The sequence below is a fragment of the Ranitomeya imitator genome, chromosome 6 (genome assembly GCF_032444005.1).
Source record: "Ranitomeya imitator isolate aRanImi1 chromosome 6, aRanImi1.pri, whole genome shotgun sequence".
Lineage (NCBI taxonomy): Eukaryota > Metazoa > Chordata > Amphibia > Anura > Dendrobatidae > Ranitomeya > Ranitomeya imitator.
Window position 1 is genome coordinate 176,533,135 of NC_091287.1, and position 19,379 is coordinate 176,552,513.

Here is a 19,379-nt window from a genome sequence, read left to right on the forward strand (position 1 = left end):
GGACGTCTCTTCTGACCACCCGACAGCCGGCGCCCCATACACATTAGATTGTCAGCCGAACCCATCACGAACGTCTGGTTCAGCCAACATTTGTTTTATGTGTATGGGGGCTGTACAGGTGTGATAACTATAAGATGAGGGATATTTGCTGAAAGTTCATCCCCTTCTGGTTTCCTTCCCCATCCTTTGATATTCACATGAAGACGTACCTGTTTCATCTTCTTACACTTTGTGTTGCTCTTCATATGACTGGATCTCATATCCCTACTTTGTTGCGGTATTCTGCCTTTTACATTTTATTAACATTTTCTTGGTTCTTTATGCAGCCTAATGCTGTTATATTATTATTGATATGTATTGTTTTAGTGATTAACAAAAGCTATTTCCCATGTTACATCTCATTATTTTCTATTATTTGTGTCACATTTTTATATAATGCATGCAACTATGCATAACAAATGTATAAAATTAGCACATTAAATATTCCATGAAAGGAACAGATTGTAAAGATTACTAAATGTCTTTTTTCAGTTTTTGTTATCACAAGATGTATAGAGACGCAGCTGTGATGGGTTATTACATTAAGCACTTCCAACTTAGACCCTGAATGGTGTGCTGCCTCCATTTTTTTAATATCTGTCTATCTATACATCTATCTGTCCATCTATCTATCTATCTATCTATCTATCTATCTATCTATCTATCTATCTATCTATCTATCTATCCCATATCTATCTATCTATCTATCTATCTGTTTGTAGCATGATCTGTTTACACTACACAATTTTGCAGCAAGTGATCACTGATCGCTTAATATTTAAGGTGGTCATTTGATAGTCTGTGTGCACAGGGAGAACACACTTCAGTTGCGCACTGAATGATCTGTAATAGATGGTTCAGTGTGCATAAGATGCTATTTTTACACAGGATGATGTGCTGCCAAAAATGTTGTTCTTTTGCGCAAACCAAAATACCATTTCATCTGAGGAACAAGCAGTAAGCTTGATTGTCAGGTGATGGGCAGTCTGGTGATGGTGAGACTGTAAGATTATCCTAGATCTCTCCTTCACAATAATCAGTGTAGTTGTAAATGGACAATGTAAATGTAAAGACACTTGTGAGTCTTGGCAGAACTTCCAAAGACAAATAATGTTTCAGTCATTAGGAGACAACCAGCCGATGACCTTCCAACCCTTTCCAAATCTCTTGTGCTGAAACCTGAGTGTCTCCGATCTTGCTCTTTACTCTTTCGATGAACTATTCTTGAGCTTTGGCTGTCAGACATGCCGAATTTCATTTTCTTTTCATTTTTTTAGTCCAAGGGAGTTAAATCTTTGTAGAGAGGCCGTGAATTGCATTAGCTGCTCTCCTGAGATTACTGTGCTGAATCTGATTTGTAATTTGTGCAATTTTCCTGCTTGGCTCATACAAACAATTACGGAAATTGAGTTTCATTAAGCATTTTATCCTCTTGGGGTGAGAACGCTTGGAAGGCTGCCAAGTTCTTTGTCATTCGTTTGCTGATCTTTCCCCTTCCTGGTGATATGGATGATGCACGAGGATGTTGACGACAATACACTCGGAATCGGAAACGTAACTACAAGTGGGGATGTTGGAAACTTTAGTGTTGTAGCCTAGTTCTCACAGCATAGTAGATTCTGTTGACTTACACCTTTTTGCTTTTCCTACCTTTTTTGAAGGAAGTTCAGTCAGGAGTCAACGTCATTAAGGAGTTCACTTTTCTTTTTCTCTAAAGCTCAAACATAATTTTGCTACTGTTCCTTGCTAAGGATCAGTAAAATCTGTACTTGCACATGCAACATGATTTTTCTCATCAATACTGCGGTGGACGCCTACGATCCACATTTTATTTTTTGATGCAAATATGAGCAGAGTCTTATTTTGTAATTGAGGTTTGTATGAATTTGGCAAGGTATTACCTATTTATTGGTTGATCTGCCGAGTCTACCAGCAGAAACAACCATCAATCCCTAGAACGATGCAAAGCCAGGTATGAATTAAATATGGGTCGAGTACCACCACCACATGGGTCAAGCACCACTACTCTATTCATTGTCTAAGGGCCTGCTAGAGATAGTCCCCATGATACTTCATTTCTGCTTCTTTTAGACAAGGCTTTTCAGAGCCCCATTTATGGGAAGTTGGGCATTCCTGCAGTGGGATATCCAGCAATCAGTGATACTTACCAACTTGGTAGAAACCTTTTAAGATGTGATACCTCCATTGTGAGACTGGCTTGGGCACGGGTTTGGGTGCTAAGCAAGTTGACAACAGCATAAAATTAGTTGTTTTTAGGAAAAATGTCTTGCAGATTCAACCCTACTTACTTCTTACCAAGACACGACTACATGGTCATCACAACATTGACGAGTTAGAACATATGTACAATATATTGTAACGTCTAAACCAATATAAATGACATTGTCCTGGCAGACGTTATCTGTATTACATGTTTAAATGTCTCTTCCCAGAAAGGTATGTACTGTAAGGCTATGTGAACACGATGCGGATTTTGATGTGGATCCGCAGCATTTTTGGGTCCGCGGAATTGCATCAAATCCGTAGTGTAGTGCACTACCAGTGTTATTCTATATGAAATGAAGAATTGTGCATATTCTGCAGAAAAATCCACGCAGATTTGCAGCATTTTATTTTCCGTACCATGTCAATTCTTTTTGCGGATCTGCAGCATTTCTGCACCCATTGACTTCCATTGAGTCAGGCACATCCGCAGCAAAACCGCAAGTGTAAAAAAACATAAAAAAAAAGAGAATTTGCTGCAGATGTGGTGCGAGAAATGCTGCAGATTGGGAGGAGGGAAGTGTGTGGCTGGAGACTATGTGCGTGTCTGTGTGAGGGGGTCTGCGTGTATGTCGGAGTCTGTGTGTCTCTGTGTGTGTGCGTGTGTCCCTGTGTGTGTTGGTCTGTGTAAGCAGCCATTGTCTGATGGGACTACTGCTCCCATCCGGCTATGAATGCTCAGAGTGACAGCATTGCCGATGATGGGAAAGTAGCCCCATCAGACAATGCATGTGTTCAGTAAAAAAAAGAACATACAGTAGACATACAGGACATACATTACAGACAGTACATACAACATATAACATACAGTACATACTAATCACCTAGTTCTGAAGCCGTCGATCTCCTGTCATGAAAACAATATAATAAACCAACCTATACCTCTCCGCCGTAGTCTAGTTAATAATGAGTGTCCCACGACGATCTCCCATGTAGAAGAACAGTGACATCGGGTCATGTCAGTGCTCTACAGGGCCTCCGCGATGAACTGATAGGTGGAGGTAATCCTCCGTGATGTATCCCTCCACCGCTGCCGGGAGAGAGGTCACTCGAGTTCATTCTCTCACCGGCAGAGCTGTGTGAGAAAATTCCCATGCAGCATTGCCGTAAAGTGAGCCTGAACTCAGGTAACCTCTTCAGCGATGCACTGCAGGAGCCATTATCTCCTGTCAGTGCATCGTGGGAGGCCCTGTAGAGCAGTGACATCACCCGGGGAGATCGTCATGGGACACTATTAATTTGACTGTGTCGGAACAAGGAGTATACTGTTGGTTTATTATTTTTTATTTTTTGCAGGTGATCGAGGGCATCGGGGAATTAGGCATGGTTGTAAGTATGGTGAAATTAAGAATATTAAATATTGTAAATATTAAAATACTTTTTCTGGCTGTGTCTTTATTTAGTTCTTTCACTGCTATAGGATTAGTAATGGATAGGTATCTTATTGACGCCTCTCCATTACTAACCGGGCTTAATGTCACCTTATAATCAAAGGTGACATCAACCCCCTATTACCCCATATGCCACCGCTACAGGACAGTGGAAAGAGAGAGGCTAAGTGCTGGTGGTTGAAGCCGGGGGAGGGTGGGGCAATATCGAATAACAGCCCGCAGCTGTCTGCATGGCCTTTCTGGCTACTAATTATAGGGGGACCCCACTTAATTTTTTTTTTGGGGGGTCCCCTATTTTAATAGCCAGTAAAGGCTTAATATACAGCTGCGGGCTGAGATTCATAGCCTGGGAAGCTCCATGGGTATTAACCTCTTCCCAGGCTAGAAACATCGGCCCCCAGCCATCGGCTTTCCCTCTCTGGCCCAGAAAATTGCGCTGGAGCCCACTCCCCATTTATTTCACTTTTTTTTCATATTAAAGATATTGTTGCAGATTTTGTGTGTGTGCGTCTTTATTTAACTATTTATGTACCATTTTATTAGGTTCATTACTAAACATCGGCCTTGGTGTTATCTATCTATTATCTATCTATCTTTCTATGTATTTATTATTTATCTATCCATTATCTATTTATCTATCTATTATCTAACTATTATCTATCGATCTATCTATTATCTATCTATCGATTATCTATCTCCTATCTATCTATTATTATCTATCTATCTATCTATTTATCTATTTCCTATCTATCTATTATCTATCTATCTATCTATCTATCTAATAATCTCCTATCTATCTATTATCTATCTATTATCTATCTCCTTTCTATCTATCTATCCATCTATCTATCTTCTATCTGTCTGTCTATATCTGTCTGTCTGTGCGTGTGTGTGTAAAAATTATTCTTCAATAGAGTATGTAACATAAGAGGTTTGACAAAGAAATAGCATCAGAATTCTTTTTGTTTTTGTTAAATAATAGATCTTTATTTAGGTTACAAAAACGCAGACAAATCCGCATGAAAAAATGCATGAAAATCCGCACAAAAACGCATAAAAAATGCAGCAAAAACGCATAAAAATCACGTGGATTTTTACTTGCGTTTTCTGCCAAGAGATTCAGATTCTGTGCAAAATTCTGCAGACAAATCTGCAACGTGTGCACATACCTTTTCGTTGCGTTTTGGTTTTACATATTGTCCTGCTTATTTTTCTCCTGTGCATCAGGACAAGACCAGTTATTACTGTGGATGCTTCAATAATCCTGCCTTCTGCAATTAACATCACTGCTCCACAGTGCCATGATGGAACACAAAATGTCAACTGTGTCAATGTCACTGTCTGTTTCCGGTTTCGTGGCAAGCGTGTTCCTGGTGAAATAGGTAAATATAAATAATGTTTTCATTTAGCATTGATTTTTTTTTAATGAGACTCTCCAGAAGTATTTTACAAATCCACATTTACTCTCACTTTCAGTTACTTTAAGACATCTCTACCATACTATACTTGAAGATAGCAAGAACTAGATTTTTATTTTGATGTGATATCAAATTATTCTGGATTGTGAAGATAGTTTGCTTTGATGCTATTTATTAGGTTACCTCTACATGTGCAGCCTTAGGCCTCTTTCACACTTCAGTCTTTTGGCGTCAGTCTGAAACCGCCATTTTCCTCAAATAGTGGATCCGCCATTTTTTTTGGCAGATCCGCTATTTTCCCATAGACATACATTAGTGACGGATTGTGGCGGATGGTCGTCCGTTCCATCCGCCATGTGACGGATCTGTCGAGATTTGGCGGACGTCATCTAGACATTGACGGACATTATAACGTTTTTTGTCTACGCCGAAATGGCGGTTCGTGACGGATCCGTCATGTCCGCCATTCCATAGAATGGCCGCCTATGGGCGACGGATCCGTCGCGACCGTCATTTCGGCGGATCCGTCGCCCCAATCCGCTTTTCCAATTGCGCATGCTCCAAAAAGTAGATACTTTTCCCCGACAACCCTCAAGTAACGAATTCGTTACAACTGTTTTCTCAACAATTGTGACGGATCCGTCGATCCGTCACTATGTCGGAGCAGACTGACGCTAAACAGCTGAAGTGTGAAAGAAGCCTAAGCAGCGTTTCTAGAAGTGACAGGTTCCCTTTAACTTTCTTTCAAATACAAGATGCGCCAACATGGCTGCAAGCTGCATAACTGCATTCAGCTAGATGAGCGAATCCTTCTCGTGGTAGAATAACCAGTTGTTTTTTAGTTTCTTTTTTTTAAATGGTGATGCCCTAATGAGGCATCTTGCACTGATATTTGACAATAGTTTGTGGTGCTTCTATTATAACAAAGGTTTCATAATTTTATTGTTTCTGCATTTCCATTTTGGTACTACTACAGATCGGTGCCACTATAGGCAATCACTGGGCAAAACCAGTCTCCTTCCCCCCCTGGCAGCTGACAATATAGTTTCTGTTTACTTTCCTGCAGATTGGTACTGTGGGATCCAGAGTAGTGCTATATACAGTGGGGCAAAAAAGTATTTAGTCAGTCAGCAATAGTGCAAGTTCCACCACTTAAAAAGATGAGGGGCGTCTGTAATTTACATCATAGGTAGACCTCAACTATGGGAGACAAACTGAGAAAAAAAAATCCAGAAAATCACATTGTCTGTTTTTTTAACATTTTATTTGCATATTATGGTGGAAAATAAGTATTTGGTCAGAAACAAACAATCAAGATTTCTGGCTCTCTCAGACCTGTAACTTCTTCTTTAAGAGTCTCCTCTTTCCTCCACTCATTACCTGTAGTAATGGCACCTGTTTAAACTTGTTATCAGTATAAAAAGACACCTGTGCACACCCTCAAACAGTCTGACTCCAAACTCCACTATGGTGAAGACCAAAGAGCTGTCAAAGGACACCAGAAACAAAATTGTAGCCCTGCACCAGGCTGGGAAGACTGAATCTGCAATAGCCAACCAGCTTGGAGTGAAGAAATCAACAGTGGGAGCAATAATTAGAAAATGGAAGACATACAAGACCACTGATAATCTCCCTCGATCTGGGGCTCCACGCAAAATCCCACCCCGTGGGGTCAGAATGATCACAAGAACGGTGAGCAAAAATCCCAGAACCACGCGGGGGGACCTAGTGAATGAACTGCAGAGAGCTGGGACCAATGTAACAAGGCCTACCATAAGTAACACACTACGCCACCATGGACTCAGATCCTGCAGTGCCAGACGTGTCCCACTGCTTAAGCCAGTACATGTCCGGGCCCTTCTGAAGTTTGCTAGAGAGCATTTGGATGATCCAGAGGAGTTTTGGGAGAATGTCCTATGGTCTGATGAAACCAAACGGGAATTGTTTGGTAGAAACACAACTTGTCGTGTTTGGAGGAAAAAGAATACTGAGTTGCATCCATCAAACACCATACCTACTGTAAAGCATGGTGGTGGAAACATCATGTTTTGGGGCTGTTTCTCTGCAAAGGGGCCAGGACGACTGATCCAGGCACATGAAAGAATGAATGGGGCCATGTATCGTGAGATTTTGAGTGCAAACCTCCTTCCATCAGCAAGGGCATTGAAGATGAAACGTGGCTGGGTCTTTCAACATGACAATGATCCAAATCACACCGCCAGGGCAACGAAGGAGTGGCTTCGTAAGAAGCATTTCAAGGTCCTGGAGTGGCCTAGCCAGTCTCCAGATCTCAACCCTATAGAAAACCTTTGGAGGGAGTTGAAAGTCCGTGTTGCCAAGCGAAAAGCCAAAAACAACACTGCTCTAGAGGAGATCTGCATGGAGGAATGGGCCAACATACCAACAACAATGTGTGGCAACCTTGTGAAGACTTACAGAAAACGTTTGACCTCTGTCATTGCCAACAAAGGATATATTACAAAGTATTGAGATGAAATTTTGTTTCTGACCAAATACTTATTTTCCACCATAATATGCAAATAAAATGTTAAAAAAAACAGACAATGTGATTTTCTGGATTTTTTTTTCTCAGTTTGTCTCCCATAGTTGAGGCCTACCTATGATGTAAATTACAGACGCCTCTCATCTTTTTAAGTGGTGGAACTTGCACTATTGCTGACTGACTAAATACTTTTTTGCCCCACTGTATATACCAAGTGACATCCACATTCTGCACTCCCTTAGAGACTGTTAAAGCTAAAATGTATTGAATATCTTACCTCCAACATTGATTGACAAGCTACAGCGGATATGAAAATTCGACACATTTCTGTTAAGATGGCAGGGTTTTTAAGTAAAAAAATCATACGAAGAAGAATCATTCAGGTCTTTTTCCATCTTTAATGTCACTTCTAATCTGCACAATTCCATTGAAAAATAAACTGAAATCTTTTTGAGTGGAAAATGAACAATAAAAATGAAAATAATATGGTTGCATAAATATGCACACCCACTAATAATTTGTTGAAGTTCCCTTTGAATTTATGACAGCATTCAGTCTTCTTCGGTAGGAATCTATCAGCCTGGCACATCTAGAATTGACAATCTTTGCCCACTCTTCCTTGCAATACATCTCCAAATCTGTCAGATTGTGAAGACACCTCCTGCGTGCCGCTCTCTTCAGGTATACCCACATATTCCAACTGGATTCGGGTCTGAGCTCTCTCTGGGATATTCCAAAAACATGATCCTCTTCTGGCAAAGCCATTTTTTGTTTTTGTTGATTGGGTCTATACTTAGGATAATTGTCATGTTGAAATGTGAAATTCCTCAAGTTCAGCTTTTAAGCACAGGCCTTGACGTTTTGTTGCAAAATTGACGGATAATTGGCACTGCTCACATTTCCTTCCACCCTGACTAAAGCCAAGTTCCAGCTGCTGGAAAACAGCTCCAAAGCGTAATGCTGCCTCCACAATGCTTCACTGTGATAATGGTATTTTTTGGCGTTGTGCAGTGTTAGCTTTGCTCCAAACAGACCTTTTGTAAGGGTATGTATCCACGGTCCAGAAGCTCTGTGCTTTGGACACAGCAGATAACCCACTCCGCCCAATGCACCGCCTCGTTGTACGCAGGGTGATTCTGCATGTGTTCATTGAACACATGCGGAATCACCGCATCGTATTCATAGACTGTGTTATTTATCTGGTGGAAATGGAGCATTTCCGCAAGATAAATAGACATGCTGCAGTCTGGAAAGACGCGCCGCATGTCCGGTTACGCAGGGCCACCGGATGCATGCATAGTGGAGATGGGATTTCATAAAATCCCCTCTACTATGCTGTAACATCTGGACGCTGCGGAATTGCGGATCGGACGCTGTGGATGTACGCAGCATCCAATCCACAGCAAATCCTGAATGTTTCCTGACCGTGGAAACATACCCTAAGTATGGCCAAAAAGTTCAACCTTGGTCTCATCAGATCATAACACATTTTCCCACTCTTGGCAGACTTGAGGCAGGCTTTGGCAAATCGTAAGGTAGAAAAGGCATTTGTTTTGCCACTTTACTCCACAGGTCAGGCAAATGAAGAATACGGGAGATAGTTGCTACATGCAGTATCCAAAATTACTTCCCAGAAATGCCTGCAGCTCCTTTAATGTTGCTGTAGTCCTCTTTGTAGCCTCCCATACCAATTTTTTTTTTTGTTTTATGATTTTTTTCAGGGATGTCCTTTTTTAGTTATTGTCACTGTTATGCTGAATTTCAGACACTTCTTCATGAAAGTCTTTACAGCATTTCATGGTATATATAATGCTGTTGAAACTTTTTAGTACCTTTCTCTTGACTAATAACATTGAACAATAGGATCCCTTTACGGTGTTAGAAGCCGATTACGGGTGTGACGCCCAAGAGACCGGGGTACCCAGCACCGGACCAATGGGGTCTGTCTCTTGAGGGGGGTGTCACGGGTGGCTTGACCCGGTGCTGTGGCCTCAGGCAATGCACAGTGTAAAGGGTATCGTGAGGGAACAGGCACTTACTTGATCAGCAGCAGGTTCTCCCAGCGGTGATGATCCCAATCCTGGATAGATGGCTATTGTCCAAATGAAAGACTGAGGCACTGAAACGTTTAACCAGTTTACTTTAACAAAAAAGGATTTACAACCAGTCCTGTCACCGGAGTCTGTATGGGAACTCTGAGTTACTTTGACCCTGCCGGGGTCTTCGCCTCTTATTGTACGCAATATCTGTGTGGCCCTGCTGCTGTATGTGAACTGGCTGCCGGCCCAATCTGTCCCCTCCGGGTCCTGGTTCGACGGGCAACCCGAGTCCTTTTATCGGCTTACCCCCTCCAGGAGTACCGCTGAACTCTGTGTCTGTTGCTGCGTCCGACCCTAGTGAAGCTGATATCACCTCACGTTTTTCCGGTTGCTGTATTATATGTAATGAATACAGCCACGGATCCGGTATCCGTCTTTGCGCCTGTTCTGGGTAGTGATTAATGCTACCCGGTTCTCACAATGTCCTTTTTCTCTATCCCTCTTCTCCTCAGGCCGGTGATTTAGGCCTGGTAACAGTCACAGGGCTGTTAGAGATTCAACTGTATGACCTCTCACTATCAGCTCCTTAGCCCAACTGCCAGTTCTTCTCTCAGACCAGAATGGATCAAGGGGAGTCTCTGGAGCTCCCCCTTCTGGCCGGAGGTGGTAGTGCAGTCTTGCTATTTTAGTATTTGCATTTACTGTCAGTAACTATTTTTGTGGCAAATACCCCTAGGGGTGCCACATTCCCCCTTAGTTAAGAACAGTACTCCGGGACTGTGGGACAATAACATTTTGAAATACCAATTAATATGTACAGAGTCTTAAAAATGAAAAGTTACAAAAACCACTCGAGGAAACAAAAATATAGTTCTGTACAAAGTCACTTCAAATAGCGTCCATTAATACAGTTCTATCCTTGAAGGTACTAGGAAAGGCACTGCACTTTGTGTCCAGGAATTTAGTTCCATTTTTCCAACGGAGTTATCAATATAAAGTCTAAAGAAAGTTCAAAAAGAGCGAGGAGCAAAGTTCAAAAAGCAGTCTTTCCGGAGCTTTGATTTAGTGCCTCCGGGCTGATAAAAAGTTCAAGAATATGCAAGAAGTTCATACAGACAAGTCTCTGTAGGCACTGGGCTTAAACGTTGCAGACTGATAACAATGACTATACTACATTTTCTGTTTAACTATATACGGCATAACACATATACAATTCACATTATGAGCTTTATAGTTGGTAATCTGCATACCTGGCCGGTAATTGACCCTGGGTACTACGCTGTGATCTACGTAATAGCGGTGTCTCTTCATGTGGTGTACTACTGTCTACTGCGGATGTAGTATCTGCCCGCTCTGCTAAAGATAATTCCACGACTATGGAGTTGGCAAGTCCACCGTGAATGGGATTACTCTGACCAGGAATCTGTTCTTCCTGGCCTGGAACCTCCTGTAGTACGGGGTCAGCCTCTTCCTGTCTTGGGACTTCTGGTATTGGGTTTGGTGTTGGGTAAAAGGCCACCATGGGAACCACTACTGCACCATGGTATGTTAGTAGGGTTTTGGGAAAGTCTCCTATACAGGTGTGATACACTTCCTCTTCTTTTTCCTTTACTGGTTGAACCTGTATGGGTTGAATAACTTCTGGTTCTGGCTGGACAACGTCTGGCTCTTTCAATGCTTCCGGACATAATTTAAGATTGTCTCTTGACACTAGTACAGATGTTAAGCCTCCGTTTTTGCTAATGAGACACATTTTAGGATTATCCACTCTTGTTGGTAAAACTGTGTAGGGTACGGCTTCCCACTGATTGTCCAGTTTATTGGTTCGACGATTTCTCTTGAGCACTTGGTCACCTGGTCTTAATGGGGTCGCTAGAGCATTCTGGTTGAAAGTTCGCTCTTGTCTTTCTCTAGTTTGCTGAAGGCTTCTTTCCACACTCTCTTGCACTTGGCGATACTGCTTTTGCCGTATGATATCCCAATTGGAGTCTTGGACTTCTGCGTCTGGTTTCAGAATTCCCATTTCTAGATCGATTGGTAATTGGCCGGGTCTTGCACGCATAAGGTAAGCTGGGGTGCAATTGGTGGAACTCACCGGGACATGATTATACAGATCCACCAAGTCAGGCAATTTCTCTGGCCATTGATTCCTTTCTGCCTCAGGTAAAGTCTTTAGTAGTTCTATTACAATATGGTTCATCTTCTCGCATAAGCCGTTTGTTTGTGGATGATAGGCCGTCGTCCGGATCTTTTTGCAACCATACATATTACAGAATTCTCTGAAGATCTCTGATTCAAAGGCTGTACCTTGGTCGGTGAGAACCTGTTCCGGATATCCATGGGGTCTACAAAAGTATGTTTGGAACGCTTTGGCTGCTGTTTTTGCTGTCAGATCTTTTACGGGTACTACTACCAAGAAGCGTGAATAATGGTCCACGATGGTCAAGGCATAGACATAGCCAGACCGGCTTGGTGTCAACTTCACGTGGTCCATGGCTACAAGTTCAAGTGGTTGTTTGGTGATTATGGGCTGCAGTGGTGCTCTTTGGTTCTTTTGATCGTTTCTTCTGAGGTTGCACGGGCCACAATTTCTGCACCACTGTTCGATTGATTTTCTCATCCCGACCCAATAAAATCTTTCTCTTAGAAGTACTTCTAACTTTTTCCAACCGAAGTGACCAGCACCATTATGGTAAGCTTCGAGGACCATCTTGACATCTTGTTTAGGCACGATAATCTGCCAAACCAATTCATGTGTTTTCGGATTGGTGTACCTTCTACAGAGCTTCCCTTGATACAGGAACATTTTGCCTCTCTCTTTCCAGAGTTGATGCGTCTCTTCTGGGGCATCCTCATCGGGATATGCACTTTGCTCAGTTAACAGTTCCTTCACCAACTTCACAGCCGGATTGCTGTCTTGGGTGTCAGCCCATCTATGGTGTGCTAACGGATTTAAATTCACCTCTTGTTGTTTCTGATAGGTACTTGACTGATGATGTTTTGCCTTGGGATGATGGAAGGCTGGTAGTTCAATTTCTTCAAGCTCCCCCATTTCTTCTTCTACATCTCTCAAGTGTGGCATCCGGGATAGGGCATCGGCATTTCCATTCTTGCGACCTGCTCGATACTTGATCTTGAAGTTGTAATTAGATAACCGGGCTATCCATCGCTGTTCTAACGCACCTAATTTGGCTGTGTCCAGGTGGGTCAACGGATTGTTGTCAGTATAGACAATAAATTCTGCAGCGGCCAGATAGTGTTTGAAACGTTCAGTCACAGCCCAAACTACTGCCAGTAGTTCCAATTTGAAGGAGCTGTAATTTTCTGAATTTCTTTCAGTAGGCCGGAGCTTTCTACTTGCAAAGGCGATGACTTTCTCCCGACCTTCTTGCTTTTGTGACAGCACCGCTCCTAGTCCCACATTACTGGCATCGGTGTAGAGGATGAAAGGTTGATGGTAATCTGGGTATGCCAGAACCTCTTCTCCGGTTAGTGCCTTCTTTAGTTGTTCAAAGGAGTCTTCCCTTTCGTCGTTCCACTGAAAAGGAGGGTTTCGGTTTGAAGGTTTCTTCGTCTGCCCTACCAAGGTGTCTTGCAAGGGTGCTGCCAACTTGGTAAATCCTTTTATAAATCTGCGATAGTAACCCACCAATCCCAGGAATTGTCTCACTTCTTTTGCACTGGTAGGTCTTGGCCAATCCCTTATGGCGCTTATTTTCTCGGGATCTGGTGCTACTCCCTCCGAACTCACGATGTGTCCCAGGTACTGTACCTTTGGCTTGAGAAGGTGACATTTGGATGGCTTGACTTTCATGCCATACCTGGATAAGGCTTCGAACACTTCTGCCAGGTCTATTAAGTGTTGTTCGTAAGTCTTTGAGTAGACGATCACATCATCTAGGTACAGGAGGACGGTCTCGAAGTTCTTGTGTCCGAGGCAGCATTCCATCAGCTGCTGGAAGGTACGGGATGCGTTGCAGAGTCCGAACGGCATGCGATTAAATTCACATAGACCCATTGGTGTGGTGAATGCCGTCTTTTCCTTATCTCGCTCAGCCACAGGGACTTGCCAATACCCGCTTGTTAAGTCTAAGGTGGAAAAATAATTAGCAGATTTCAAAGCAGTTAAGGACTCTTCTATCCTAGGCAAGGGGTAGGCGTCTTTATGGGTGATGTTATTAATCTTCCGGTAGTCTATGCACATTCTCATGGTTCCGTCCTTTTTTTTGACAATCACTAGAGGGGCCGCCCAGGGGCTACAGCTGTCTCTTATTACCCCGGCCTGTTTCATCTCCCTCAGCATATCTTTTGCACATTGATAGTGAGCGGGCGGTATGGGTCTATATCTTTCTTTTATTGGGGGATGGTCACTGGTGGGGATTGTGTGTTCTACCCCTTCTATCCGTCCGAAGTCCAATGGGTGTTTACTGAAGACTTGTTCATATTCCGTCACTAGCCTATACACCCCTTGTTTTTGATGGGTAGGTGTTGAATTTATGCCCACGTGTAGCTGTTGGCACCAATCCTCCATTTCTCCATCTGAGCCATTGCCTTCCACCTGACAGGTTGGTTCTAAGGGCTCAATGGTTGTGATGGCATTGTTGTCAACAGTATATAGCTTTGCCATTGTAGCATACCTTGGCAAAGTGACCTCTTCCTCTCCACAGTTCAAAAGTCGTACCGGCACTCATCCCCGGTGTACCTCGACTATCCCTCGTGCTGTGAGTATAGTGGGCCTGCTGTCGGTGTACACTGGTTCTATTAAGGCTTGATAATCTCGTCCCTTAGTACCAATGGCTGCTCTACACCATACCAGCATTTCTGTTTTTGGTGGGATTACAATAGATGTTGGATCACTTACCCTCACACTGCCGATTTCTCCACCTGCAACTTCTACCTGTTGCCTTAACATCAATACTTTTATTTCCCTCCGGAGAACTCTCTGCTGGCAGGATTGGGCAGTTTCAGCAATTTGCTGTAAGACAGAAATGACTTCGGAAAAGCAGTTCTCTAACACATTCATTCCTATCAATACAGTTGGTTCACAGTTCCGCCGGTCAACATCAACAACAATTATACCCTGTTTCTTCAATTCTACTTTACCAATCTTTATGGTCATCTCCCTGAATCCTAGTTTCGGTACTAACTTACCATTACTGGCCCATATATCTAGTTCAACATCAGAGGGCCCTTTATCAATATCTGCATCAGCCCAGTACCTCTTATAAAGGATATACGGTATAGATGAAATCTGGGAACCTGTGTCCAGCAAAGCGTTGAGGGGCATTCCGTCCAGCACGATAGGGATAATGGGTCGTCCTCCGATGTACCTGTCGTGCCAGGGTGTTGGGCCTTGAAAGTTCATTCCTGCGAAGCGGCCCGCATTCCCAGGGGATTCCCGTTTAAATCACAATCTCGTGCAAAGTGGCCTGGCTGCTGGCAACGGCGGCAAATGGGCTGTCCATCCGGTTGGTAGCGGTCGCGGGGTCGTCCTCTCCATGTCGGGTATCTCCGGGGTCTCATCCATGGAACACCTTCTCTACGGTTTGACAACTCCATCTTGGGTCCTCTCATCTCCTGCATGGTTTTAGCCATTGAAGCAACAACATCAGTTAAAGAGTCAAGCTTTTGTTGAAGAGCCTCATTAGTACTGGGCCCCAGGGGCTTAGCAATGGCCCCGGACATAGCTGATGTCACTGGTACTCCATGTTGTTGAGGAGCCTCTGCCATGAGTTGCGCAGGATCCTGATCCCGAGGTGCCTCTGCCAGCTGGAGACGTATAACGCTCTCCTTTAATTGGGCAAATGTCAATTCAGGGTTCTTAAAAACAAGCATGCTCACATGCCCCCGGTGAGAAGGGGTGTAGAGTCCCTCAATAAATTGATCTCTTAGCAGTTTATCCGCTCCGGTGTTAAAAATGGGTTCAGCCAGTGTAAGTGATTTAAGGGCTTCCTGCAGGTTTAAGGCAAAGTCTCTCACGCCCTCATTAACTTTTTGTTTGCAATTAAAGAATCGTACTTTAGCTTTGCTGCTGGCAGTGGTTTCAAATGTAGCTTTTAATCCAGCAAATATGCGTTCAACAGTGCCTTTTAGATCAGCTGCCCATGCTGTGACTTCTCGCTTAGCATGGCCACTTAACTGCATCATCAGGAGACTAACACGCTGAACTTCACCCACAGGGAACATGTCAAAATGGGCCAGCATCTTTTCTCTGAAATCGTCAAGGGTATTAGGCTCACCTTCATACATTGGAAGCCATGGGCCACCCGGGGTATATGGCATCAGCACCGGCATGATGGGCGCCACTCCTTGCACCGCTGCGCTACCGGACTCTCTATCGACACTCTGTCTTTCAGCTGCATTAGCGTCGCCGGGTGCTGCGGCGTCTCCGTGCTGCGACATACTGTGCCCCCTTAGTTAATCCGGACCCTTCCGGTCCTCCGCTTCCGTCGGGATAGTGTAGATTCGTTCCGCTGTGCAGCAGGATCGATTTTCCCCTTGCTCTGATGTCAGAGCGCTCAGCTTGGTGCCGCCCACAATGACACGCCCCCTGCTGCTCCCACCCACCGCGCTCTGTAATGGCGGATTCTGAAGTTTTTCAGTTAGACTGGGGCTCAGGTGATGGCGTAGCTCAATTAACAGTCTCGTGCCTAACGGTTATGAAGTGATTACCTCAGGGGATGGCGGCCATCTTTACTCCATTATAACCAATGGGGAAAAGTCACTTTCAATAGTTTTCAATGGAGAATGGATTTTTCTTTAATAAAGTCAATTTTCAAGATTTTTCATCCAAGTTTTCACAGTTTTGGGCTCCAATCACGGCACACAATACCCGGTATACGGGCTGGCTAGATCCTGTTTGTGACGCCAATTGTGACGCCCAAGAGACCGGGGTACCCAGCATCGGACCAATGGGGTCTGTCTCTTGAGGGGGGTGTCACGGGTGGCTTGACCCGGTGCTGTGGCCTCAGGCAATGCACAGTGTAAAGGGTATCGTGAGGGAACAGGCACTTACTTGATCAGCAGCAGGTTCTCCCAGCGGTGATGATCCCAATCCTGGATAGATGGCTATTGTCCAAATGAAAGACTGAGGCACTGAAATGTTTAACCAGTTTACTTTAACAAAAAAGGATTTACAACCAGTCCTGTCACCGGAGTCTGTATGGGAACTCTGAGTTACTTTGACCCTGCCGGGGTCTTCGCCTCTTATTGTACGCAATATCTGTGTGGCCCTGCTGCTGTATGTGAACTGGCTGCCGGCCCAATCTGTCCCCTCCGGGTCCTGGTTCGACGGGCAACCCGAGTCCTTTTATCGGCTTACCCCCTCCAGGAGTACCGCTGAACTCTGTGTCTGTTGCTGCGTCCGACCCTAGTGAAGCTGATATCACCTCACGTTTTTCCGGTTGCTGTATTATATGTAATGAATACAGCCACGGATCCGGTATCCGTCTTTGCGCCTGTTCTGGGTAGTGATTAATGCTACCCGGTTCTCACAATGTCCTTTTTCTCTATCCCTCTTCTCCTCAGGCCGGTGATTTAGGCCTGGTAACAGTCACAGGGCTGTTAGAGATTCAACTGTATGACCTCTCACTATCAGCTCCTTAGCCCAACTGCCAGTTCTTCTCTCAGACCAGAATGGATCAAGGGGAGTCTCTGGAGCTCTGGCCGGAGGTGGTAGTGCAGTCTTGCTATTTTAGTATTTGCATTTACTGTCAGTAACTATTTTTGTGGCAAATACCCCTAGGGGTGCCACACGGGCCTTGGCTTTTGTTGTAAAATGTAACTAATAAAATGTCAGGAAAACCCTACTAGAACAGAGAAACCTTAAATGAGGTTAATAAAAATCAATGAACGCGATGGCAGCAGCCGTGTACGAACTACTATCAATCAAGAGTTTAAATGTGATTGGCTAATTTGGAACACGGTCACATCCAAAATTATAAGACACTTATGCAATCATATTAATTTAATTTTATTATTTATAAGTTCCCCATCAAACTGATTTCAGTTTGTTTCTTAATGGATTTGTTCAGATTTGGGGTAACAATAAAGGTGCAAAAGGTTCTGAAATGATCCTTCTTGGTATGATATTTTTGCATGACTAAAACCTTGCATTGTAACAGGGGTGTGTAGACGTTTGATATCCACACTATATTATGCCACTCCATTATTTGTATTTTTGTAAATGAAAACTTTTGACTAATAATAATGTTACATTTAGTCTTTTCTGTAAACCATAACTTTTTTGTTTGAATGTTTATCCAGGTAAAATAATATTTGTGTGGTTGTCATTCTTCTTCCTCGCTTACTTAGCACAATGCGTGGGTGGATGCATTATATCTACAGTTTTCTCCTTTGTCATTTAGTTATCTAAATAGCGAATATTTCTGTTTTTGAGTATACTCATGTTACCAGGAAGGGTTCGCTTTCAGTGTAAATATTTTGTCCACAAGTCAGAGTTTATGAACTGTTTATCTTGGAGGCTTACATTAGATAGCCTGACTGTGAACTTTAAAAGCACTTTTATTGATTAACCATCTAGTTAATCTCTGTGCTGCTGCCGCAAGGTTTGTTTTTGCAGTGTATTTGTTATATTATAATTATATTTTTTTGATGGAATGTAAAAAAAAACAACTAAGAGCATTTTCATTTTTGTGATTTAATAAAAACCTGTCATTGTACATACAAAGTGTTTTACACTCTGAGGGGAATATGTTATTGAGCAGAAGGAGCTAAATATATTTAATGATTGTGCGAAAAGATTCAGTTTTACTTGTACGGTAGTTTCTTAATCAAAATCTCTGCTCTATCTGTGCTCAGGAGTCCAGTGGGCGGTCCTACTTAGTGATCGACAGGTATCTCTGTATCCGCTTACAGTTATACAGGGAGTAGGACCACCCACTGAAGATTTCCTCTATAATTTACGCAGATTTCTGGTGCAAATTGTAGTATATCTGTCAAGACTGACTGTCTGACTGTCCATGGCCTTCAGCTTAATACCACTCATTTTTTATAATCTTTGCCATTTTTGGCATTAAGACATTGATGCAGCTAACTTAGATTTTTTTTTTTAGTGTTGCAGGTTACAAGCATCATAATGGATTTGTAAAAACTCAGAAATTCTCACCTTGTCTTGCAGAGTTGACGTACAATTTAACTGCTGATATCGTGAAAAGAGAAAGTGGCCATCAGCCCAGGGTGTTTTTTGTCTCCTCTGGCGAGACTGTGGCTCATGTCAGTGATAAGCTCCAGCTCACCCACATGAAGGAGAAGTGTGACCAGTATCTAGCACATGTGAAGGTATGTCATTGCTACACAGACCAGTCTACATGTTGGCTTTTTATTGGGCATCATCTCATATGTGCTAACTACCTATTAGGCCAGTTGCACTGTGTACTGTTGTGATGGGTCAGAATAAGAAGCATGTGCGTCATGTGCGCTGTACCATGGATAGTGATAGTACAGTACTTGGGAAAATTACTTTTAATTCAAATATAAATGGAGGGCTTTGATTCACCCTTGCATGGCCAAGGGCTCAGTGAACCATCATGCCCCCTCAATTAGCCTGTCCCCTGCTCCTGATTGACGGCACTTCTTTGCCCAGAGTGAGTGCTGCGTAAACTCAGCCCACATGTGTGCACTGACACTGCCTGAGTCCGGCCACGTGTACGCGGTGCCAGTGCTCGCGTACACACAGGGTGGGATA

At 43.3% G+C, this 19,379-nt stretch overlaps 1 protein-coding gene across 1 annotated transcript in view; it reads left to right on the plus strand.

The window, feature by feature from the left end:
• ITGA9 (integrin subunit alpha 9) overlaps window positions 1-19,379 on the plus strand; it is a 720,867-nt gene that overhangs the window by 270,812 nt on the left and 430,676 nt on the right. Inside the window, exons 14-15 of the mRNA XM_069730329.1 lie at window positions 4,941-5,095; window positions 18,813-18,973. Of these exons, the coding sequence (XP_069586430.1) occupies window positions 4,941-5,095; window positions 18,813-18,973 (316 nt within the window). The remainder of the gene's footprint in view (window positions 1-4,940; window positions 5,096-18,812; window positions 18,974-19,379) is intronic.